Source organism: Drosophila tropicalis, unplaced genomic scaffold (assembly GCF_018151085.1).
Source record: "Drosophila tropicalis isolate 14030-0801.00 unplaced genomic scaffold, ASM1815108v1 contig_443, whole genome shotgun sequence".
NCBI lineage: Eukaryota > Metazoa > Arthropoda > Insecta > Diptera > Drosophilidae > Drosophila > Drosophila tropicalis.
In genome coordinates this window covers 3,231,872-3,257,512 of record NW_027172907.1, presented here as the reverse complement: position 1 = coordinate 3,257,512, position 25,641 = coordinate 3,231,872, and the positions used below count along the sequence as shown (strand labels likewise).

The window sequence follows — 25,641 nt, the reverse complement described above, 5'->3', positions numbered from 1 at the left end:
TAAGTTTTTGTAATAATATATTTGCATAAATAAGTTTATGTTAAATAGATAACTACAGGAAGTAATGGAATCTCATTGTTAGAGTAGACTCGTTCTCACACGAATGCAAAATATCGAAATTTTTTTTGTTGCTGTCGATTATAAGGAGTGTGCTATAAAGAAGCTTTAAAAGCCACCAAACTGATGACTGATTTTTATGATAAGGAACCACCAATAAGGAAACTATGGCTTAAACTATAAATGCCACCAAATGCATTTCGAATTTCATGTGAATTGAAACATATGATCTCCTATAAAGTTTAACATCTTTTTTCATTTAAGACCAACTTTTAATTTGGAAAATGTGAATGTTATGCATTTATTAAAGGCATATAGATAATAACTTTTAGAAATACCTTTCCTCTAATCCTCTCGACTCCCTTAACAACTCCAACGTCCTTTCCATTAAACAATTCCTCCAAGAAGCAAACCTATCCCATCTTATATAATCATCTGGTTCAAAGTTACCAAAATATCAACTTTCAACAATACAAATTAGCCTTTGTACATACATATATATACATATATACATCTAGTATCCTGTAAATATATTTCTAACTAATTAGCACAATTTTAGCTTAAGGCCTAGTAGCTATAGCTAGATTTAACAATTGTCCGTAATTTGCAATCACGGTTTCAATTCAGAGTATAAATAAATAAATAACTTTTGGTTAATTTTAAACAAATGTATGAAACTTTAATAAAAACTGACCAAAACTTCAACAATAACAAATTTTTCTTCTGACAATTTTGAATTTTGAGAGCGTAATCCCTTATTTTGTCCTAAATCCATGGGATTTCTAGGAACGTAACTGCCGGGTTAAGCGAGGGCCAAGTCTATGCCTAAACGTTAAACAAAAAAACTACATTTTTTTTTTTTTTAATTAAAAATTGAATTACTTTTTATTTTATTTATAATTAACGTTCTCTCAAATATTTTAATAGGATTTTTTTTACTCTTATTCTTTAATAAGATTTTTCTTTTATTTTGACCTAATGACATATTCAATTAAGGATTAATAATGGAGTCTTTTGCGATGGCTTTCATTGATGGCCGTTATATTTTAGAATGCTTCGATCTGATGAATTGTCAATATTGATGACTCGGCTTTTATGGCTAATCAAGAATATAGTTTGTTCATCGAAACCTTCTTGTTACTTATTTCATAATATAATGTCCAAATCACAATATATAAAAATCAGCGAATTACATTTTAACATGGAAAGATTTCAAATCAAAATTCATGATTAATATAAACAAAAACTAATAAACAAATGAAGAGGGATACAAATAAGTATGTTGATGACTAAAGTGAATGCCAGAAATTGTTATTTTCAAATTCCATTAAAGAGTATTGCATATCAAGGACCAAGTCATGGCCCGATGAATGTGTCTAAATTTGGGGGGATGGGAATGGGAATGGAAATCTATGTTGTCCATTTCAGCACAGACATTTGTTCATAATCAGCAAGGATGTGTCTTCTGTAATTTCTATTTTTTTTTTTTTTTGTTTTGGGCTTGACTTCTGTCTTACATGATTTACATTTTTCAGTCATATAAAATTCTATTTTATGTGAACTTTGCTTAACGGAATGGGCGGCACGAGGAGAGACGAGGCCATGGCTAAAAAAAATCCCGGCTGAGCCATAAAAGCATCAAGACAACAGCATCGTGGCCCGAATGCCGAGACCATGGCCTAAGTCAATTTGTTTGCCAATATTTATTAGAGGGCAAAGTTAAATTCAAGTAAATCTATTACCCATTAAGAATTTGCCAAGCAAATGGCGAGAATGGCTATAGAATATATCAATTTATTTAAGAGTATCCAAATGTTGGCTTCTTTTTTATTTTCTTGGCTAACATTGATTCCTATTTAGTGTGTTTGTGTGTGTGTGTGTGTGTGCTACAAGCGGATCATGTCCTTGTAAACACGCCATAAAAGCTGTCAAAACATGTATTCCAACATGTCGATAAGTCGGCAAGCGGGTTCAAGACTCTTAACTCGAGTGTCAAATGGACAAGCTAAGGCTGAAGAAGCCTCAACTGACTCCAACTCTCCGCTACGCTACTCTATTTGCCTCCTTCTTCAGCAATCTTACTGGCGTATGGCGACAGCTTCCCAGACATTTAGCTTTGATTTTGGACAGCAAAATGAGGGAAAAAGAAACAGAGAGATACAGAGAGAGAGAGAGAAAAACCAAATCAAGGAAGTAAAAGTCAAAGTCACAGAAAAATGCTTTGGGCGCGGCAGTCCCGGATTTGCCGCCAAACCAATTGCCAGTTTATTACTTACAATTTATTGGGAAAACAGCACAAAAATGGTTGGAACGGTCTCTCTCTCTCTCTCTCTCTTTCTCTCTCTCTCTTAAGCTGGAATTGGAGTTGTGGGTGGTTGGGTGTAAGAAAGAAAACATACCCAGCCGACGACATCTACGAAGACAGCCGTAAAAACTCAGCTAGCAAATATAAATAAATACAAATAAAAGCAAATAGATTGCGAAAAATATATATTCATGCGGCGAAAAAATGGCGAGGACATTGCAGAAAACAAAAAAAAAAAAATAAATACTCGTAAGTCTGTTGAGGCAGAAAAAAAAAAAAGCAAAGAAAATGCTTTTCACCCCTTCTCCACACCGAAACAGAGATGTGGGAATTCCAGTAATGGGGCATGTTCAACGAATATGAATGGGTTAAGACAACTAAAGTACACTTAGGAAAACTGACAAGTGTCAATCAATTTCAATTGTTGCTTATACATACATACATACATATGTATAGTGTAGTAGGCTACATATAAATCCCCTGGTCTAAGTATGTATATAATACTTATTTACTTACTTCAATAATAACGCTAATCCAATACATATATAAAAGAACCCTATTGTATAAGCGATAACCTGTATTATGTAGCGATTAAGTTATATCGATATCAATGTTGTGATATCGATGACCTTAAAAGAAGACAACGCTGATACGTTCTTCCTATCTGAAAAGCTTACAGCGACCAGACGTGCATTTGAGAAAAACATAAAAATATTAATCCATCCATTGTGAATTGATATTAAAGCTGAGAAAATAATAAACGATTATAACTCTTACAATCTCAGAAGTGGTTCTTACTCGCCATGAACGAAGTTAACTTTAATTTGTGTTCCGTAGTGTTTTTAAAACAGTGGTTACAGAGTCTCGGTCTGCCTACAACGGGCTCTAGAGCCGAAATTATGGCCCGTCTGCTTGAAATTCCACCAGAGCAGCGTGGAAGTCCACCGGAGTCTCAGCAAGCTGAAAACATTGAGCAGCAAGGAAACCGTGATCAGCCCCTAGCTCAACATGTGGATGCTGAGCTACCGCATGATGAGGAGATTGAAGCTGTCGAACAACAAATCAGCGCTCAGCCAGAGCAAATGGAAGCATTAAACGATGAAGCTGTAACATTGATACAGTTACGTGGAGAACTCAATGCTACCAGAGCCATGCTACAGAAGTTGTGTCTCGAGGTTTCAGATCGAGCACATGGCAATCTTACAGTCGATTGCCTTGACAGCATTAATGACGTCAACATCCACAGTGGCAACGCTCTAAAAGACACCAACTGCAGTGGCAACGCTGGAAATATCAACGACCACATTGGCACCGCCAAATATGGTAGTGTTGAACAGCGATCCAACCAAATGATAAACAAGTTATTGGATTCACCAGCAGCAGCTCTGTCGCTAGCAAAGGAAGTTGCTATGGATTATAATGGGGACACTTGTGCTCGCGCTTGGATTTCTCAGATGCAAAATATTTCGCAAATATATAACTTGGATGTTGTATGCATGCGGATGCTGTTTATCGCTAAGCTAAAGGGTAAAGCACAACAGTGGCTGCACAACAGTGCGACACGTATTCTCGAGCCGGTCGATCAGCTGTTTGATCAACTTTACTTGGCATTTGGAAATAAAACATCGAAAGCTGAGGCTAGAAGCAAATTTCAGAATCGCAAGTGGCTAGCCAGCGAGAATTTTGGTTCCTATTTCGATGAAAAGATGAGGCTGGCTGATGACATCAACATAGATATGGAGGAGCTGTTGGAGTGCATCATTGACGGGATATCATCAAAAAGTTTGCGCGATCAAGCACGTATCCAGTGTTTTTCGGATCCAAGGCAAATCCTTCAGGCGTTTTCATCAGTGCGTCTACCGGAGTTAAAGAAACATCCTATTCCAACACAATCGGGCAGAGAGTCTTATAACAGCGTCTATAAGGATGTGCGTTGCGTGAATTGCAATTCCAAGGGTCATCTAGCAATTGATTGTCATAAACCGAAAAGGGAGCGAGGATCTTGCTACGCTTGTGGTGTTTTTGGCCATTTTGTTGCCCAATGTCCGGAGAGGAAGAGTGCGACTGGCAACCAATATGTAAGAATATTCAATATATATTTTTGTCAAAAATCTAGATCTCCATTAATTGCAGCGTGCCTCCTAGACTCTGGAAGCTCTATTTCTTTTGTTAAAAAACGTCATATATCAAATCACCTAACACTGGAGCCAGTATTGAAAGAATATTTCGGTTTAAATCAAAGCCAATTAAACATATTTGGAAAAACCTTATGTTATGTATTGAAAGGATCAATAAAATGTTATTTTTATTTAAATGTAGTACCGAATGAGTCTATGAGTCACGATGTAGTTCTTGGAAGAGACTTTTTAGCGGCATGTAATTTGAAATTTAATCTAAGCGCACTGAAATTGGTTACAGTACAAAAAATGGAGATTGAAAACAGAGAAGATACAAATAATTCTAACTTAAAATATAGTAAACAGTTAGATGAAACAGTTAGTAAACAAGTAGATAAAATAGTAAGTAAACAGTTAGATGAAACAGTTAGTAAACAAGTAGATAAAATAGTAAGTAAACAGTTAGATGAAACAGTTAGTATAGAATTAAATAAAACAGATAACACAGAGTTAAAGGAAAAAGATAGGATACAGTCTGATAGGACGTTAAATGAACAGAGACACGAAATACTTACTATTCAATCAAATAACAAATTTATTGAGGAAGAATTAGAAAAAGTCGTCAATGACTTATCAAATATTAATTACACTGAAGACACAATTGAAGATTTTAATTGGGACGAAAAACTGAATTATGATACCAAATGTAAACTAAGACAAATAATTAAAATTTATTCTTTAAATGCGACAATCCCAGAAGAGCCAATGACTAGATGTGAAATCAAATTAAATTTAGAAAAATCGAAACCCTTTAGTTGTTCTCCCAGACGCCTTTCATATACAGAAAAAGATCAATTGCAAATATTATTAGATGATTATTTAAAAAAAAGGAATTATACAGCCGAGTGAGTCGGAGTACGCGTCACCAATCGTGTTAGTAAAAAAGAAAACAGGAGATATTCGTTTGTGTATCGACTTTAGAAAACTAAATAAAGTTTTAATTAAAGATAATTATCCATTACCACTGATAGATGACCTACTTGACAAATTAGTAAATAAAACGGTGTTCACAAAATTGGATCTTAAAAATGGATACTTTCATGTGCATGTAAATGAGGAATCTATTAAGTACACCTCGTTTGTCACTCCATTAGGGCAATACGAATTTTTAAGAATGCCCATGGGATTAAAAAATTCGCCAGCTGTGTTTCAACGCTTTATAAATAAGATATTTTGTGATATGATTAAAGACAACAAGTTAGTTGTGTATATGGACGATATCATGGTCGCCAGCAAGGATATAAATGAACACTTAGAAACTCTAAAGGATGTTTTTATAAGATTAGCTAAGAATAAATTAGAGCTACGTTTGGACAAATGTGAATTTATGAAGTCCTGTGTCAAATATTTAGGTTATCAAATATCAGGTGAAGGTATAAAAACAGATGATAAAGGAATGGAAGCGATAAAAAATTTTCCAATACCTGAAAAGGCACAGGCTGTTCAAAGTTTTCTTGGGTTATGCTCGTACTTTCGTAGATTTATTAAAGATTTTTCTATTTTAGCGAAACCGTTATATGATCTTTTGAAAAAAGAAAATGAATTTGTGTTTCAAGAAAAAGAATTAAATTGTTTTTTACTGCTCAAAGAAAAACTTATAAATGCACCGGTGTTAGCAATTTACGATTACAAGGATGAGGTTGAATTGCATTGCGATGCCAGTGCTTTAGGATTCGGAGCAGTGTTACTTCAGAAAAAATCAGACAAATTGTTGCATCCTATATCCTATTTTTCAAAACGAACAACCGGAGCAGAAGAAAAGTATCATAGCTTTGAGTTAGAAACTCTTGCAATCATTTATGCTTTACGCAGATTTCGTATTTACCTTCAAGGTAAACGCTTTAAGATTATGACAGATTGTAATTCTTTAACACTGACATTAAACAAAGTTGAACTTAACCCTAGAATTGCTAGATGGGCGTTAGAGCTTCAAAACTATGATTATGAATTGATTTATAGGCCCGGAAACAAAATGCAGCATGTAGATGCTTTGAGCAGATGTACAAATGTTATGGTAGTTGAAACAACAAGTTTTGAAGATAATCTAATAATTTGCCAATCAAAGGATCCTAAAATTCAAAACTTAAGGAAATTATTAGAGAAGGCTGAACACAAATTGTATGAGATGAGAAATGGAGTGATTTATAGAAAAGCAAATGATGGTAGACTTCTCTTTTATGTTCCAGAAAATATGGAAGATCATGTGTTGTATAGGTATCACAATGAAATAGGACATATAGGGAGAGACAAAATGATTAATTTAATTAATAAAAGTTACTGGTTCGCAAACCTCAAAGACAAATGTACTAGTCATATTGAAAACTGTCTTAAATGTGTTGCCTATTCTCCAAGATCTGGAAAAGAACAAGGTTTCTTGCATTGTATACCTAAAGGCAATGGACCATTTGAATTGATTCACATTGATCATTATGGGCCAGTGAGTGCTGGTAGAGCAAAAAAGCATATATTCGTGGTTGTAGATGGGTTTACGAAATTCGTACGATTATATACGACGAAAACAACCAGTACTAAAGAAGTTTTGTCAAGTCTTAAAGATTATTTTAGAACATACAGTAAACCAAAGTGTATTATTTCTGATAGAGGTAGTTGTTTTACTTCAAGTGAGTTCGAGGAGTTTATAGAAAACTATAACATTAAACATATTAAAATCGCGACCGGATCTCCCCAAGCAAACGGACAGGTAGAAAGAATTAACAGAAGTCTAGGCCCGATGATTGCAAAATTAGTTGAACCTGAGAAAGGATTGCATTGGGATTTAGTGGTAGAACAGGTGGAGTATGCAATGAACAATACACAGCATCGAAGTGTAAAACAATTGCCAAGTGTTATGTTGTTTGGAACGTCACAAAGGGGGCGAATAGTAGATGAATTAAAAGAGAAACTAGAAATGATAAATCAAGACACCAAGCAGAAGAGTTTAACAGAAATCAGGAATGAGGCAATTGAGGCTCAAAATAATGCTCAGTCCTACAACAAAACTTATTATGATAAAAGCAAACAAAAGCCAAAAGAATTTAAGCAAGGAGACTATGTTATGGTAAAAAATTTTGATAGCACAGTTGGTACGTCAAAGAAACTAATTCCAAAGAATAAAGGACCTTACCGAATAGAAAAAGTTTTAAAAAATGATAGATTTTTACTTAAAGATGTGGAAGGTTTTCAAGTATCTCGTAACCCATATCAGGGCGTGTGGAGCATTCAGAATATAAGACACTGGATCAAAAAATAAAGATCAAATTTAAGATGTGAAGAAAAATATAAAAATATTAAATGTATTACTATGTTACTTTATAATAAGAAAATATCCATATGTATCAATGTATAGAAATAACTTAAGATTACGTGATCAGGAGATCCAAATGTCAGAATGGCCGAGTTGTAGTAGGCTACATATAAATCCCCTGGTCTAAGTATGTATATAATACTTATTTACTTACTTCAATAATAACGCTAATCCAATACATATATAAAAGAACCCTATTGTATAAGCGATAACCTGTATTATGTAGCGATTAAGTTATATCGATATCAATGTTGTGATATCGATGACCTTAAAAGAAGACAACGCTGATACGTTCTTCCTATCTGAAAAGCTTACAGCGACCAGACGTGCATTTGAGAAAAACATAAAAATATTAATCCATCCATTGTGAATTGATATTAAAGCTGAGAAAATAATAAACGATTATAACTCTTACAATAGTTTCTATTAAAACTAAGCCAATAAGTAAATACAGAGTTGTTTAACTAGTTTTGTATTAACCTAGAATATGTATTCAATAGAGAATCGAATGAGTTCAAAAGTGAGTTCTTTCAAGCAATCTTTCTTCTCTAACTAATTGTAGAGTAATGCTTGGTGCTAACTTTATACACAAACTTATAATACACTCTCCTGTGCTATTGAATCAGTTAAACCCATCAGTACCCCGTAGACCCACTAGAAATTTTAGTCCTCCATCTATAAGACACTGTATTTCTAACTATTCCTCGCATAAACCTTTTAAGAGTCTTATGCTTTAATTACAATCTTCTTTATCCCGTACTCAGATCAGAAGCCTTTCTTTTCTTTCTAAAAACCTCTATTCTATCACATTTAGATGTAACAATTTGTAATTGTTTTTCCTTTTTGTTTGTATTTATCCATGCGATGGGACGGCACCCATATACGGCTGCGACCCACGATCGGTCGGGCGGAAGGTCGACAGCCTTCTGCTTGGCTATGTCCTGGTGTCGTGTGGGCCACTTCGCATTGAACGCGTCCACGTCCAAAACTGATAACTTCTAATAAATTCAATTTTCTTATGACTCCATAGAAATTTAAGTTGTTAAAACATTTTAAGTAGAAAATATTTTGAAATAAGCCAAATAAGCGAAATCCTGTCAAGTCTGATTAAATCTGATCTGATCTGTGATAAAATAGAGGTCTTAAACGATATATAAGGAATCAAAAGAGTAGACAGGACTCAGAATTCCTAAAATTGAAATTTCTTTTTAAATTAAATGAATTCCTGCAAAAAAATTATGAAATTGAATACTATATTTATTTAATAACAGCTCCAACTATTTTCGCTTCATTTAGTTGCAATTCCCAACTAGTTTTAGCGTTTGCAACTCTGGAGTTCCTTAGCAAAGTCTGCTGAAGATAGAACTTGATGCTTGATTCTGCTCATCTTCTTGTGTGTTGCCTTTGAGATAATATTCTTTTGGAAGATTGAACTCGATTTCATTTATTTTTTAAAACTTTATCAAAACCTTTTCATTTTCAATAGATTTTTAAATTTAAATTTTGTTTAATTTCTAGATTGTGGATTTCTTAGAAAACAAAATCCTTTTTGTTATTTAAAAATCTAATCCGACAAAGAACTGTTAAAAACGACTATTTTTATGAATATAACTTTTCTGAATATTAATTTACAGTTTGAAATACAAAATTTTTAAGTTTTTGAAAAACCTTATCCTTTACGAATGCCCAACTTCATGTAACTTTTTGAAGCTAAAGAGAAACTGAAGGCTAAGCTAAGTTCTGGTTATTAGATTGCTCTGAAAAACTGTAGTAGATATTGAAGATGGAAGAGATTAAAACTCAATTAGTGGACATTGGGTTTAGTTAAGGTGTTTTGCCTAGAGAGAGATTTGTCTTTATAAAGACAGATTTGAAAAGTGAGTTCTTGAGTTTCTTTTCCAAACAAAGTTATGGAAAATTTTTTCAAGTGCCGCATCAACAATCGCCTCAGTTGACCAACAATAAAACCCCACACTGATACCCCCAACACACACACACATACACACACACACACACACACACACACACACTTATACATACTTAACCCCCAATACCAATTTCTTATAAAAAGACAGACAGAGCTGCCGAATTTTCAACCCTCTCTTGATCTTTCGTTTGTTTCTCTCAACTCATTCTCCATCCAGAAACCATTCAAGGCGAATGCCAATAAATCTGCTGGGCCCCCGTTCATTTTTATTTCTTTTGTAAATCATATTAAACGAATTACGATGAATTATTACACTCTACATATGTATGTGTGTGTGTGTGTGTGTGAGAGAGAGCGTGATGGCACCAAAAGGCTTACCGGAACGGAAGGGGACACATGTAACAAAGGGTTGGGGGTTCGTAACTGGTGCTAGCGGTTTTTTTTTTTATTTTGGGGTATGTCGTCCACTGCAGTATTATTATTTTTATTTATTTATTTTACATTTATTTATGCCATTTTAATATTTTAAATGACGCTATTTTTCACATTTTATTACCAATTTATTTGTGCGAGTGCGCAGCAGGCAATGGCCAATAGCCCCCCGCTCCTGTTCTCCCCCTCCCCCTCCCCCTCCCAACACACACAGTTGGCCAACATCTGACTGGCTTACCCCTTTTGGCATTACTTGCAAATGCATTGCATTTATTATTATAAGTTATATGTATATAATTATAATATGTTTGTAATTTGTTTTAATGGCCATTCAAGTTAATGCGAGACCTGAGACTAACCACACACACACACTCTCACACACACACACACAACGAAAGAGTAAAACAAAGTTTGAGCGGCAGAGAAGAGACTGAGATTTAACTTTTGCTCAACTTTTATTTTAATATTATTTTATTTACATTATTTGCAATTTATTTGTGAACTCTCGAACGGGCTAAAACTAACAAAACTTTTGGAATTTAAGCAATTTAAAGGGATTTATTTTTTATACCCTTGCAAAAAGAAGTGTGCAAAGCATGAAAGGTAGCATCTCCGACCTTATAAAGTATATATATTCTTGATCAGCATGACGGGACGAGTTCATATAGTCATGTCCGTCTGTCTGTTCCTCTGGATCAAGAGGTTTAAGGTCCTGGCTTAAACATACTGCACAGTCGGATTCAGACGGATCGGACCACTATATCATTGAGCTTCCATACAAACTTCGTTGATTTCTGAGCTAGTGTCGTGAAACTTAATATTAGAGTGTTTATTATTATCAACTTGATCAAGATCGGGTGACTATATCATATAGCTTCCATAGGAACAATCGGTGGTAAACAGTGAATTTGATCAATAACTTTGTTATTTGCTATGGTAAGATTGTAGGCTGTCCATTGGACCATTTAGATAAAACGTTTTTTAAAAGGTAAAGAAAGATTAACAAAATGAACCTGCAAGGGTATACAAACTTCGTCGCGGTCAAAGGTAGACCCAATCCACTGCTTTTTTTTTTTTTGTATTACTTGATTTAGATGACCAGACTTAACTATGGTAACTAAGGTGGGTCAGGTTTTGTTTCGGCTTTATTCAATATAAACTAGGCTAGGCCAAGAGTGGAAGAATAGGAAAGATAGATTTATTACCTAAGTTTTTTGCAAAGAAAGCAAATTGATTAAAGCAATGCAATAAAAGTTATTATGCTTTTTGCAGGGCCACTCTCCCCCACGCGCCCCTTTTAAAGGCCACCTACAAAAATATATGAAGAATCAGAGACAAAAACAAACCTTCCATGCAAAATTTATTAAATATTTGTCAATAACTACTGGCATTATTTTGAATAATTTATAATTAACAGACAAATGCTTAAAAGGACAAAGAAAGCATTTTTTTTTTCATTTAAATCTTTATTGATATTTCTTAATATTTTTTTGTGAAAATTTTCACATTTTCCGAATTGTAGTTGATCTCAAAAGAAACCCAAACACAGGGTTGCCAATAGTCATGTCTTTACTGAGTCATTAAATATTATTTTTGCAACTTTATTTTGCGTAATTCTAAAAAAAAAACTTTACTTTAAATCATTTCAATAGATTTTAAATCATTTTCTTTTAGAAGAAATTTTAAAATTAATAGAAAGAAAGAAGAAAGCCCTGTAGTTCACTTTTAAATCGATGCCCGACATAGAAACATGCATGCAGGATACAACTGTACAGTGGTGGCCACGAATTTAGAGCATTTTGGGTATTTTTAAACTGTGATTCTGATTTTCTAAATTCCCAAGTGGCTTAGTGTAGAATTTCTTTTTAGGTTTTAGTTGACAATTGCCCTCAGCTTTTATACTCTTAATGTCAATTGAACTTAAACACAAAATGTCGCAATGTAAGGCGGGTCAATTGAAGAACTTATAGGCCTAGTTAAGCTTTTGCAAACTGAAAATGTTATAATATCATAAATTTGTGACCGCCACTGTATGTATTCCGGAAGGATACCTGCGAAAAGGTTACAGATGGGCAATGCTTGAAACTTGGAAGCTTATGGCAGCATTTTGACCCCATAATCTTAAAAATAAACAAAAAAAGTGACCCCCAACCGGGCAATTTTCCTTAGTTCATTAAATGCAACAGGAAATTAGAGAAACTGAAAAAGAGTAACAAAATCTGACCGAACTGTGAAGAAACTTCATTTTACCATCCCCTAAGACTAACTAACTAAGAGATATAAACAACTTTTTCCACTGATAAACTAAACTATAAAATAAAACAATGAAAACTAAGCATGATGTTAGAGTCTAACACTTGATTACTTAAGTCAAATATCTTCAATTCATTATGAAGTACGGATCAAGTATAAAATCAACTTATCGATGAGTTGAGCTATTCTTAAGAATAGACTTCAATTAGAGGAAAACTTTCCATAAACTTAAATTGTCGACAGAAAGTGCATGAAAAATTCGTCTCGATGTTTCTTTGATATTTTGTTTTATTTATTTATTTTTTTTTTTTTGTATTATTATTTTCTGCCTCCAGTGGCTCATTTGCAGTTTTGACTGTTGGCTGCTGCTGTTGCTGCTGCTGTTGGTGGGTTCTGTGGCTGACATTTAATTACTTTTTCTCGACTTTGACACTTTATTTTTATTTTTTGTGTTTTTTAGTCGTCTTGTGTTCTTGCCTTTTTTGCATTTGCCAAAGTGCACTTTAAGCTGACGACTGGGGGGCGTGGTCGGAGGTTAATGGAGGCATAATTACCTGTTTGAAAGAGAGAGAAAGAGAGGGAGAGAGACAGAGATTGGCAGCGAGAGAGAGAGAGAAACTGCGACTGCGGCTGACTGACTGTTGGGGTAATATTTCGTACGACTTACCCATTAACATTTTAATACGATTTAATAAACATGAGTGCTGTCGCTGTCGTTGTTGTTGTTGTTGTTGCTGTTGTTGTCATAAATTACGATGTGTGGCTGCCGGAGACGGACAATGCGGACAACGTTGCGTATGAGTGATGTTGTTTCACGAATTTCATCAGCCATTCCAGAATGCAACAAAAATGTTTCTCTTTGGCACACTATGTGTGTATGGGTGTGTGTGTGTGTGTGTGTGTTTGTGATTTTGTTGTCTATTTAAAAAACAAAAACAAACTTAATATTGCTGTCAGATTTAATTAATATATCTACCCCTAGCAAGGTCCATAATAAACATTATTTGACACTTTTTTGTTTTGGTTTATCAGAACCGAGAGACGATTCTCCTTCTGATTGAAAGTAAGTAAATGCGTTAATTTCTTCTTCTTTTCCACGAGCTGGACAATTTTCAGCCATTATATGTATGTATATGTTGGCATTAAAGGCCGATTAATACCTGGAATCAGTGTTTCCGACAACATATGGCACCTTATGCTGGGCTTCGGTACTTAAGCCCAGCTTAAATTCATGATGAGTGTGAGCCATGTCGAAAATGTACATACATTTTTTTAATTGGCCATCCAAACATGCACACACACACACATATACCTTTAACTGAGGAAGTTAAGTTCAAATGAAACGCAAGCTCTTATATTCTAGAAACTTTTTTCCTTCTCTCCTATTCACACCTCATCATAATCATCATAATCAGGCTGAAATGAAAACCATTCCTTATTAGGACTATTATTATTTATACGACCTGAAAACACTCCATTGTGTAATATAAAATCGTTTCATATGGCCCATAAGACTTTGTGCGGGTTGTAAATCTTTTATCAAATAAGCCAAATCTGCCAACCAACCACCCATCCATCCATCCATCCATCCACATACTGGCAGCAGATGCCACGCCTCTAATTAACAGGGCTATGATACTAAAAACGCAACTTTAATTTATTTCACTGCTCATTACAGTTTGGTTTTTTTCTTCTTGTTCTTAAAGGTTTTTTCCATTTTTTATGTTTCACTTGCACTCAATACCACAATCAAAGGCATAGAGAGAAGGAAGAGGGAAGTGGAAAGAGTGTGGTTAGGTTAAGAGTTTGCATTTAAATATTATAATCGCTGGCTCTATGATTCTTTGTCTTTGGTTTTTTGCAATATGCAAAAGAATGCTTTTCTCTAAAAAGGAATAAAATTGAAAATAACAACAACAACAGAACAACACTAGAAGCAGGAACATATTCCACGAAGTGTAGTGCTCTACATAAGTATTTTCTATATCATAATAGCAGAGGCGGTCCAAAAAAACCAAAAAAAAAAAAAAGGGATAACAAACAGTAAGGGTTAAAGTACAGCAGAATCCAGTTATAAGGACGCGAAGTTCAAGGGACCGACGATTTTCGTCGTTATATCCGGAAGACGTACTAACCCGAGGCCCATTCATAAAAGTTTGTATTGGGACCAATCAATCACCCATCGAACTTTAATCGCTATAACCGGACTTTATAACCGGATTCTACTGTAAACGTTTAAGATCGATCCTTAAACTTAATTGACTGGCATATTTGTTTTACTTTGAGAGTAATCAGGTGGAATTTGGTCACACTTTTTTTCGTTTTACAGTTAGAATTCTCAACTAGTTTTGGCGTTGAAGATAACTCTGAATTCTTGCGCAAAGTCGATCGATCCTTAAACTTAATTGACTGGCATATTTGTTTTACTTTGAGAGTAATCAGGTGGAATTTGGTCACACTTTTTTTCGTTTTACAGTTAGAATTCTCAACTAGTTTTGGCGTTGAAGATAACTCTGAATTCTTGCGCAAAGTCGATCGATCCTTAAACTTAATTGACTGGCATATTTGTTTTACTTTGAGAGTAATCAGGTGGAATTTGGTCACACTTTTTTTCGTTTTACAGTTAGAATTCTCAACTAGTTTTGGCGTTGAAGATAACTCTGAATTCTTGCGCAAAGTCGATCGATCCTTAAACTTAATTGACTGGCATATTTGTTTTACTTTGAGAGTAATCACATAAAAAGGTGGGATTCGGTCACAGTTGCAAGCTTGGTCACACTTTTTTTCGTTAAACATTTAGTTAGAATTCTCAACTAGTTTTGGCGTTGAAGATAACTCTGAATTCTCGCGCAAAGTCGATCGTTCTTTAAACTTAGTTGACTGGCATATTTGTTTTACTTTGAGAGTAAACAGGTGGAATTTGGTCACACTTTTTTTCGTTTTACAATTAGTTAGAATTCTCAACTTGTTCTAGCATTGAAGATAACTCTAAATTCTTGCGCAAAGTCTACTGATAATATATTTTGGTGGTATTTAAAACAAAACCAGTTAATGATTTAACATTTTGATATGTCCATGATTAATCGGTACACATATTATTTATGGGGTGGGGAAGGGAGGAATAGTACGAATTTGCATGATCCCTTTTGATAAAAATATACGACTGTGCCCATGGTTTCTGGTGTATATTTTATGCCGCTAACAATCTCATTAAAATTTTATGCGTATGTCTGGCAGAAAAGCTTCGTTCTTTTACCCCCCAACCCCATTGCAGGGCATCCCTTCCTCACCCATTCCGCACCATTTGTTCTGTCTATCTGAGAGCTCTATCGGCATAAGCCTGAAAAGATGATAATGGTAGATAGAGAGTAATGTCTGCCGCGCCCACTTTTTGTTGGTGTGAATAAGAAACAATAAGGTTAGACGCTCTCTCTCTCTCTCTCTCACTCTCACTCTAAATAGATGGGGTAGGCGTGGTGAGGGGGGGTGGTACGTGTGCCACAAATGTCACAAGCGGGCGTCTAAATTGCTACAATTACGTCTAAAATGTGTGCCAAGGTGTAAGAAATATAAGAAAAAGAAGACAACGCAGAAGGAGAAGGGGAAGTTTTTGGTACACACCGACCAAGCATCAACCCCTCGACCCTTCCTTAACTAACACACACGAGGCCAGGCCTCCGCCTTAACCTTCACCTAATTGCCATAATTTATTGCTTTAGGCATAAGTTTTACCTGTCCTCCAGTTTTCCTCGCAAAAGGTATCGTTGATGTCGCCAATAATTGAAAATTCTGAAATGGCATCTCCCCCACCATCTTATCCTTGTGTATGTTTGTGTGTGTGTGTGTGTGTGTAGGGGGTTAAAAAACCACGTGCAATAACGCACAATTTATGCCAAATGGAAAAGAATTTGCCAAGTTGATTTCATTTTCATAAGAAAATATTATTTCCATTTGGCAAATATAATTAACACATGTCTAACAATTTTTATTTAGTTTGTTCTTTTTTCCTTGTAGATTTTTACAATGCGGCACGCCCACATGCTTGAATTTTCTGAAAATGAAAATTTTCAATAAATTTCATGCGAAATATTCTGCGGTTCCCTTGTGTCTGGTTTGGTTTTTTTTGTTGGTTTGGTTTTTAATTTGTTGCAAAATGTTTTCTTGTGGTTGCATTTGGAGGTGGCGCCGTCATTTGTCGTCGCTGGCATCTGTTTCTCGGTTCTAGTCTGTCGCATTTTAATTGCCAAAATGGTTCAAGGCCGTTTTTGGCGTCTACTAAAGTGGATTTCGATGTTCTTTGGCTAGCCAAAAAACAAAAAAAACCAAACCAAACGAAACGAAACGAACACAAAACCAAGAAAAGACGGACTTTCTTGGGGCTTTTCGATATACATATACATATGTATATACCAAGTGTGTGACAGCACAAGGATTCCAATTGGACAAATGCCGTCTGGCCGCATTTTCATAAATTATTTTTAAAACATGTTACTTTTCACAAAAGTTGCTGCATATTCACATAAACAAATATAAATAGAAATAGAAGGACTCTTTAGGCATATATGTATGTATATTGAAAGCAGATTATTTATAAGGTCCAACGATTACGAGTCGATAATTCATAATTGTACACTCAAGCGGCGACAACACTTTGGCCAAAACTCTCAAAACCATGTGTGAGAACAATGCCAGATTTTAAGCCTTCTCTTGGCTCTTGACAATATAACAATATATACAGGACAATACGCAAATGAATTCAACAATAGCTAATTACCCTTCCATTATGTTTTCCCGCAATCCGATACAAACAATTAGGCAATATATATATGTACATATGTCTAAAGTTCACTAGTGCTTAAAACATCCGATTATCATACACTTGACACAATGAAGAATGCATTTGCTTCAATTTGTTTGTAAATTTTCTGTATTCAGTTATTCAAAACGTAAATCTTGCATCTATGTTTTCTTGCAAACTCCAGGCAAATGAACTAGTTAATGGGGGAGGGAGGGGGTAGATAATATGATAATAAACAAATTGTTAGCAAATCAGAAACAAAGTTAAGTAATAACATCAAAAAACCAACCTTCATAGGTAGCTTAGATAGTTCTCAAATTTTAACAAATGATCTAAGCATGCATATTTTGCTCTATCTAATTGTAAGTCAGACAGAATTCTGCTTCTTCTTCTTAAATCATATATTATCGTTCAGTTATTAAAGAAACATTTGAGTTACTTTTTTATTCTTTAAGGATCTTTAATCGATATATTGTTTATGGCTTATTTGTATGTTTGTTTGTTGTCCCCAAAATGGCAAACATGATGAGCCGCTTTCAATGTTTTTGTCATTGAAAACTTAAAAGAATATAAAAATTCGATCCAAATAAGTTGTTGACTTAACAAATAGAGATTTGTAACAGATTAGGCAAAAACAATTCAAACTAACAAAATTTATAGCTAGTGAAATATCCTTGAGATCTTTAAGACCCAGTGGGAATCACTTGATTCCAAATGATTCGTGTGTTTCTTTTTGGTAAAGAGATATCAATTCATAAAGATCATAAATGTCTATTGTCTAACTATCTTAAGCCATAACAAACAAAGAGTTTTTGATCCTGTAAATTATTGTGATTGAGTTTAATTTGAGGGGCTTTATGAATGCGACCTAAACCTGGATAGTTTTCCTAGACAAGTTAATAAACAAATCATGTAAATAAATGATCTCGTCTAAGCTTATAATAATGATTTACCAAGCGCTGATTAGGCCTATATTAACATATGATGAAATATACTTATCTTCTTCCTACATGAAAAGAATTCGCCCATTTGAAAGAAAAATTTTAAGAGCCTATACATCCTTGTAGAGAACTTCCACGCAGGATCGATGTATACATAATAAATTTGATAACAAAACCAGACCAGATGATGTTTACATATATTTCAAAGAATGAATTTATAAAAGACCTCTCTGAAATATTTCCATACCTCAGGCAATTATTAGATGATAGAGCATAAGATTATAAATGGAAGATTCGAATGCACTTCTTCTCTGGCTTATACCGCCAGCAAATGTTAGTAGTTTCCTCTTTTTATCGTTTGCTTCTTTCCTTAGTTAATATAGTTTCTTACATGAATTCACAACAGATCGATTATGATCATAAGTATATAATCATAAGGCCTTCGGCTTAGACGAAAACTATATCCATACACTAGCCTGGGACTCCAACTCGTATCCCCTTTTACTGGGCCACTTACAATTAGACAACTCATCTACCGAGGACTGTAATATATAGTAAAATAAGTACATACTTTTATTTGTTCAAGTACAGTATCTTTGAGTTAATATTATTTATAATTAGAACTTAAATTTAACCCTTAAACCAATTGAAAATAATCGTTGAAAAATGAATTCACGCACACAAGACATTCTCTTGTAAGTTATTTCTATGTCACGTGTATCTCAAAGTCTCTGTCTGGGTCTAACCCTTCCCCTCAATCTCTCTCTGTCTCTGTCTCTTTTGGCCATTGGGCATTGTGACAACAGTCACGTGGACAAGACAGCTGGTTAAGCTGTTTGCTTTCATAATTTTCTAAGGTTTACCCTGGCCCCAGTTGGCCTTCCTCCCTCCCTCCACTTTGTCTATTTCATACATACATAGGTGTAAAATCAATTAAAGACGAAATACAACAAAACAGAAAAGTGATTTATGTTCTACAACCCAAAACACAACACAATACAACAACAACAGCAACAACAAAAGAAAACACTATTTACGAGTAATTGTCGAAACGGAACTTTAAATGCGGCAATTGATGTGAAAGAATGCAGTCCGGAGTGCTGTCCGTTGGTGGTAGGGGGTGCTGCTAAGGGGAGGAGGTAAGCTTAGGTGGAATATGCATATTGAAAATATCTATTTGACCCAAATGCTATTAGTAGAGAAAGAGACAAAGAGACAGAGAGACATCGCCAATATGAGATAGTTAGAAAAGACCTGAATGGACATATATGTACATATATAATTATGTATGGGTATAAATGGATATATATGGGTATAAACGGTCAAATTTGGCTGCATGTATAAGAAAAGAAATACAAAATGTAAACTACAGTTTTTCTTGTGCGGAATTTTCATTACATTTTTAAAATTTTTCTAAATAATTGTAGCATAGTTCTTTTTTGGCGATGTTTATCGACAATTTTCGATGTTTTCTGATTCTTTTACTGATATCAATGTCATGTATTTTTGTTGTTCATCGATCTTTAACAGCAACAGGCAGGCTGTATGAATACATTCAGAAGCCCAAGCGAGTCATTCATTTGCTCACCAAGTTCTTAGAACAATGTACATTAGCCAGAATAGTCATTGTTAAAATTGCGGGGGCGGAAGGGGGCGTGGCAAAACACAAACTTGGTCACCGTAGGTACTGTACTAGTCTACATACTAAATTTGGTGGCTCTGGCTTGTATAGCATCCGAGATCTAGGTGTTCATACAGACAGACAGACAGATTTCACCAAATGAATGAAGTCCAAAAAAATTGCTCAATGCTTCAGGATTTTGGCTAGACCCAATAACGATTAACCTAAAAATCTATGCCCTAGAGCATTTCTTAAGTTCATACCTAAGGGCTAGATCAATGCTGAAGTGACTAAGTGAATTATTCTACTGGTTGTTGTCTTCTAGATTGAAAATGACAACGAATTATTCGTAAACTTCTTGCATAATCCCAAATGTTGGGTAAAAGGTTTTGAAATTTCTAATGTTGCAAAGATCCTTGAGATCTTGGAGAAAGTGCATATGTTTTTTAATTGAAATAACTTGTGTATATGGCGATCCAATATCTCATTTCTGCAATAAACGATGAGTAGTCGGCATTGTAGGGCCCTTTAAGCTTTAGGGCTGATTGCTTTTGCTTCAACGGAATTTCCATTTTGTAACAGTTTGCAGCATGCAATGGCCGGGCACACTACCCCTTCGTTCGGGCAGCCATTCGCTCACTTCCAACACTCCCCCCGCCTGCCCTTGGCTCGATTCAACGCTTATGTTTTCATAAATACGAAATTGAAAGTTTTTCAACCGACGAAAATTCTCATAAAAATTGTTCACCCAAACCGCACAAAAAAAAAACAAGAAAAAAAAAATACGTATATAACATGAAAAAAATAAAACGGTGAAAAACAAAAATGAAAAGTATTTCGAGAGCACCCTTGAAGATACAAACGAACCGACAAACAGACAGACAGAAAGACAAACAGTCGGACAATTGGACAATTGGACAGCTGACCAACCAAACGCCCAGTCGAATGAACGGGCGGCATTTCAATCAATTGGCGGCAACAGCTGCCTCTGGCTACATTGTACTGCTCCACCTTTTGCATTCAGTATCCCACACACGCCTCACTCCCATCTATCCCCTTTATCGATATCTTACATGCCCCCTACCTTTCTACCTCACCGCCCCTGTTGCATTCTACCTCCTGGTTGCATTGGCTGCCCACGTTTTGTGGCAACAGCAGCAGCAGCCGCCACACCGTGTGGAACCCAGTCTAAGAGAAACTCATAAAAAGCTCCCACGTTTGTGACGACGACGACGACGACGATGATGATGATGATGACGACGAGGCGACTGTTGTCGTAACTTTTGCCCCCTACTTCTACTCTCCTCACTTCACGCACACACACACAAATTTCCCTCCTCCACTTTCCACGGCCCCCATTTTCCAGCACTCTTTTGCCCTAGCCCGTGTTTGTTGCTGCATTGCCGATGGCGCCTCCGCAGCGGCAACAACAACAACTACAAACATTTCATGCCCCCTTGTAACATCGATGCATTGATATGCTAGAGATGAAAATGAGATGAATACTTTAAAGCACGAACCGGAACATATTCCAATTATAGTATATCAATTCAAATAGAAACCTCAATCAAAACCACAAAAAAATTTGTCATTTGAAATGTTCACTTTTTTTGAAAACATAAAAAAATTATAAATTTTATTAACACAAACAAACTTAAATCGAACTCGAAATTGAAATTTTGCAAGTCAAAATGTCATCGAGTAATCGAAAATATTATAACTTTTAAGATCTTAATTTTAGACTTACTTAAATGAAACTAAAAACTTTAGCTTTCGGATAACTATATCCTATATATGTATATACCGAGAATTAGTTTCAGTTGGAAAAAACTCATTGAATTCAGGACAAAGCTTCAATCTAGGCATCTTCTATATCCGTCAGAAACCGACATATTGAAGTCAACTTTAGCTTCGATAGTACTTAAAACAAAACAGTTTATAAATGCTCAGTCAACCAAAAAGTCCCAAAAAAAAAAATAGTTCAAAATATTATTATATAAATACTTTAAGAATTAAAAGTGGGAATAACTTTTAAATATACTATTCTATATAGTTTTATATTCCTTTGGTTCCATAAACAATCTTTGAAATAAATTCCCCAAATTTTTTTGGATTTTCAATAATGCATCGAAATCGAGATGACCGCCAAGCGATTTTAAGGATATTCTCAATAGATATAGATATTTATTTTGCATTTTTGAGGCTTTTTCCTTACAATTATAGGTAGATTATAGTTATAGTTAGGCTAATTTGATCAACAACTAATTACATTCGAATGAGTATTTAAATAAATGTACCTATAAATATCCAAAAATAGAATTCATAATTTGAATACGACTTAATACATTCCAATGAATATCAGATACCTTAATTAACTTTTTGAAGAAAAAAAAACATTCTTGGATTATCAAATTTCAACAAAATATGGATTTTTGGGGTTGGAATTCAAAGAATTGTTAATAGATAAAAATTTTACAATATTTTTTTAAGAATTTGCTCGATATTAATGATCTAATACCTAAGATTGAATTTAAAAACGTTTTCTTCATTTCTTGATCATTTTTTGAATATTGCTAAATAATCGTATTTGTTTTTAACTTTGATCACTTGCAACGTTTCTTAATATTTTTAAATTTCAAAATGATTTGATTGATTAGATTTACTTTTAAAGCTATATTTTGGTTTAGCAAATCATAAAAATTGAGCTCATTATAAATGCCAAATATGGAAGAGGTAGACAAAATGAAATACTTTGGAAGAAAAAAAAACTTAGAAAGTGTAAAAACTAAAGAGCTTGCTTAAGAAAAATCAATAGACCAATAGATTTGGCTACCATCTTGTGATAGATTATTTAAACAGAGTAACAGATCTCAATCATGAACGATATACTAGGAATATGTATATATTGATGGGCCATCCCAAACACTTTGCAAATTCAACATCAACTCAAAGTGCGGTTTTGCCTCGAGCTGCTGTGTACAAGAAATAATTTTTCGGTCTCTTGGCTGCTGTGAAAGGCCGACAGGCTGCCGCTGCTGCTGCTGCTGCTGCTGCTGATGTTGTTATTACTGTTGTTGTTGGCCATATAACCATATAGCTACCCGCCCATACGCAATTGTCGCCTTCATCCATCCAATGAATCGTTCGTTGGTTAGTTTTAATTGCTGTCGCTGGCAAACGCCAACGCAGACACCAAAAACTCGACTCAACTCAACTCAATTCGACTCGATTCGATTTGACTCGACTCTGATGCATTTGCTGAGTGGGCACTTGGCCAGGAGAGATTAACGCCCGTTTCCGGTAGTTAAACATTTTCGGTCAAATGAGGCAAGCCAAAGCTTATGCTATCTCTTACTCTTTCGCTCTCTCTCTCTCTCTCTCTCTCCCACTCTGAAGAAAAGTGTGTGAGAAGTGGGTCTCAATTTGCCTATATTTGTTCTCATTTCTTGTGCTATGGCTAAAACGTGTGGAAATTGGCGAAAATTTTTGAACATCGAGTAGTTAACTTTAATGACAGCGGTCTAAAGGGGAAGAGGAAGATGAAAATGTGCGCACACACACAGAAGAAAAAGCAAGCGAGATGTATCATTGATAAGAGCGAGAGCGAGAGAGAGAGAAAAAATAGAAAATTGAGTTTGCTTCATTTTTGGTTTAATGGCAGGTAAAATTGTTGAATGGGGATTACCAAGCAAAATACATAAGTTCGTTCACAACCATAATCGTAGAGTTTAATGAGATGTTTCCTTTTGGATAAAGCTGCCTAATTTTATGGCTCAGCAAAGATGATGTCTTCAAAATAAATGGCTAATATATACTTTCAAAAATCAAAATGCTTTTGCATAATTTAATTCAAAATTCATATTTAAGCTTAAGCTAGAAAACTTCAAAGTCAATCAAAATCAATGAAATTTAACTACTTTTTAATTAACAAAGAAATTCAATATTTAATATTCAACATTATATTCATTAAACTATGTAATTCTATTCTATTCTAATGAAATTTTTGATTTTCTGTTTAACTTTTTTGCTTTTGAGGCCATTTTACAAAAGTTTTTTGAATTGGCAGTTTATTTTTTTTCAATCAATTAAATAAGAAAATAAACAAATCTCTTTCAGTGTAAATATTAAATAAGGATAAATGGCTACAAAGACTTAAGTATTTCGATGTATCCTTAAAATTTTCAGCATTTTTTACAACAGAGAAACAGAATTTATATAATTGACAAATTCAGAGGATGATCTGGAGACCTCTCAAAATGTGAACAATTTTTGATTTTTTTCAACAATTTATTCCGCAAACTAAAGTTTCAATAAATTCTCTAACAATTCTCTCTCTCTATCTCTGATATTCTGATCAGCATCAACAGCAGGAATCGATCTAGCCATATTCGTCCGTTCGCTCGCCTGTCCATCTGTCTGTATGAACACCTAGATCTCAGAGACTATTTGACTTAGAGACACCAAATTTGGTATGTAAACTCGTTTAGTATCTACGTCGACCAAGTTTATTTCTAATTTTTGCCACGCCCACTTTCGCTGATTTTGGCTGATACTCTTACGTATGCTTACATACTTTTTATCTTAATTTATTTATTTTCAACAAGATTTTATTTATTTATAATTCAAAATAACAAATCGCTTGAAATTGATGGAAAGAAATTCGATCTATCATATCAAAAATTGTTTAATATACTTAATTTTCTATAGAGTTACCTCTATTAAGTACAACAAATTAGTTATCATAATAAACATACCCTAATAAGTTGTCATTACCTGGACTTGCATTTGAGTCTAAAATTTGTAGGTCCAAAAGCCAAAACTTTACCATTAATTCATTAGCTTGAATGTAATTTAATTTTATGATCTAAGTTAATCATCTAACCCAAATAAATGATTCCAATCTGGAAAATCTTTGATTGACAATGTCTTAACAAAAAATATTAAGCAAATCATTATCTAAAATCATTTTTGTACTTTAAATGAAACTTTTTCAAACATTACATATTTATGTATTTAATTATTTTACATATAGATTTCGTTGCAATAAAGTTTTACAAAATTTTAATCCTAATGACTTGTGAAATGTGAAAATGAAAATACTTTTGGTCCTTGAAAGAAATCTATTTATTTTGTTCTCTCCAAGTTGTCTCGATCTTTTTAATAGAGGATCCTAGATTGTTAGTTACCCTTCTTTATTCCTCATTTGATCGAACAACAAGGAAAGGGGAAAAATTTCCAAGCCATTTCCAATCAATTGCCAATTTTATTATGTATACATGGTTATGTATCAATATATCGTGATCGTATAATGAACAACAGCAACAATAACAAATATAACTTTGACTAGTTTCGCTTGGGCAATTCCTAGACCCATAATTCAATCTACTAATGCTAAATCAAACACCCAATTATCATAGGAGAAGCAAAACACGAATATGCTTTACATAGGCCAACTGATCCGTAACCCCATCCAAAGCAAAAAACAAAAAAAAAAAAACCCTCGACTATCTAACTACCTAATACCTTTAAATGGTTGTCTATATCTCTAGCCGGTTCTCTAGTTCCAGTTCAAGTTCAAGTTGGTTTACCTGATAGTTTTTCCTCCATCCCTCCCTCTCCCTCTCTCTCTGCTTTGTTCTCGTGATCTAACATTTCATAATAACCAAAGCGAAATGTAAATGTTGTTGTTGTTGTTGCTGCTTACACATTTTCCCCAGCCCAACCACCTCCATTCTAGAATTACCGGGGCAACACGAAAAAAAAATGGAATAGTATAGGGTGTGGGGGGGGAAGAAATCTACAATTAAAATTCAATTGTGGGGCTAT

General features: G+C 34.5%; 1 protein-coding gene across 1 annotated transcript; it reads left to right on the top strand.

Moving 5' to 3' along the window:
• Window positions 1-2,838: 2,838 nt before the first annotated feature.
• On the top strand, window positions 2,839-4,680 carry LOC137574140 (uncharacterized). Its single transcript, XM_068286279.1, has 3 exons — window positions 2,839-2,851; window positions 3,200-4,440; window positions 4,496-4,680. Coding segments are annotated over exons 1-3 (1,254 nt in total). The 5' UTR covers window positions 2,839-2,850; the 3' UTR covers window positions 4,508-4,680.
• Window positions 4,681-25,641: the final 20,961 nt, after the last annotated feature.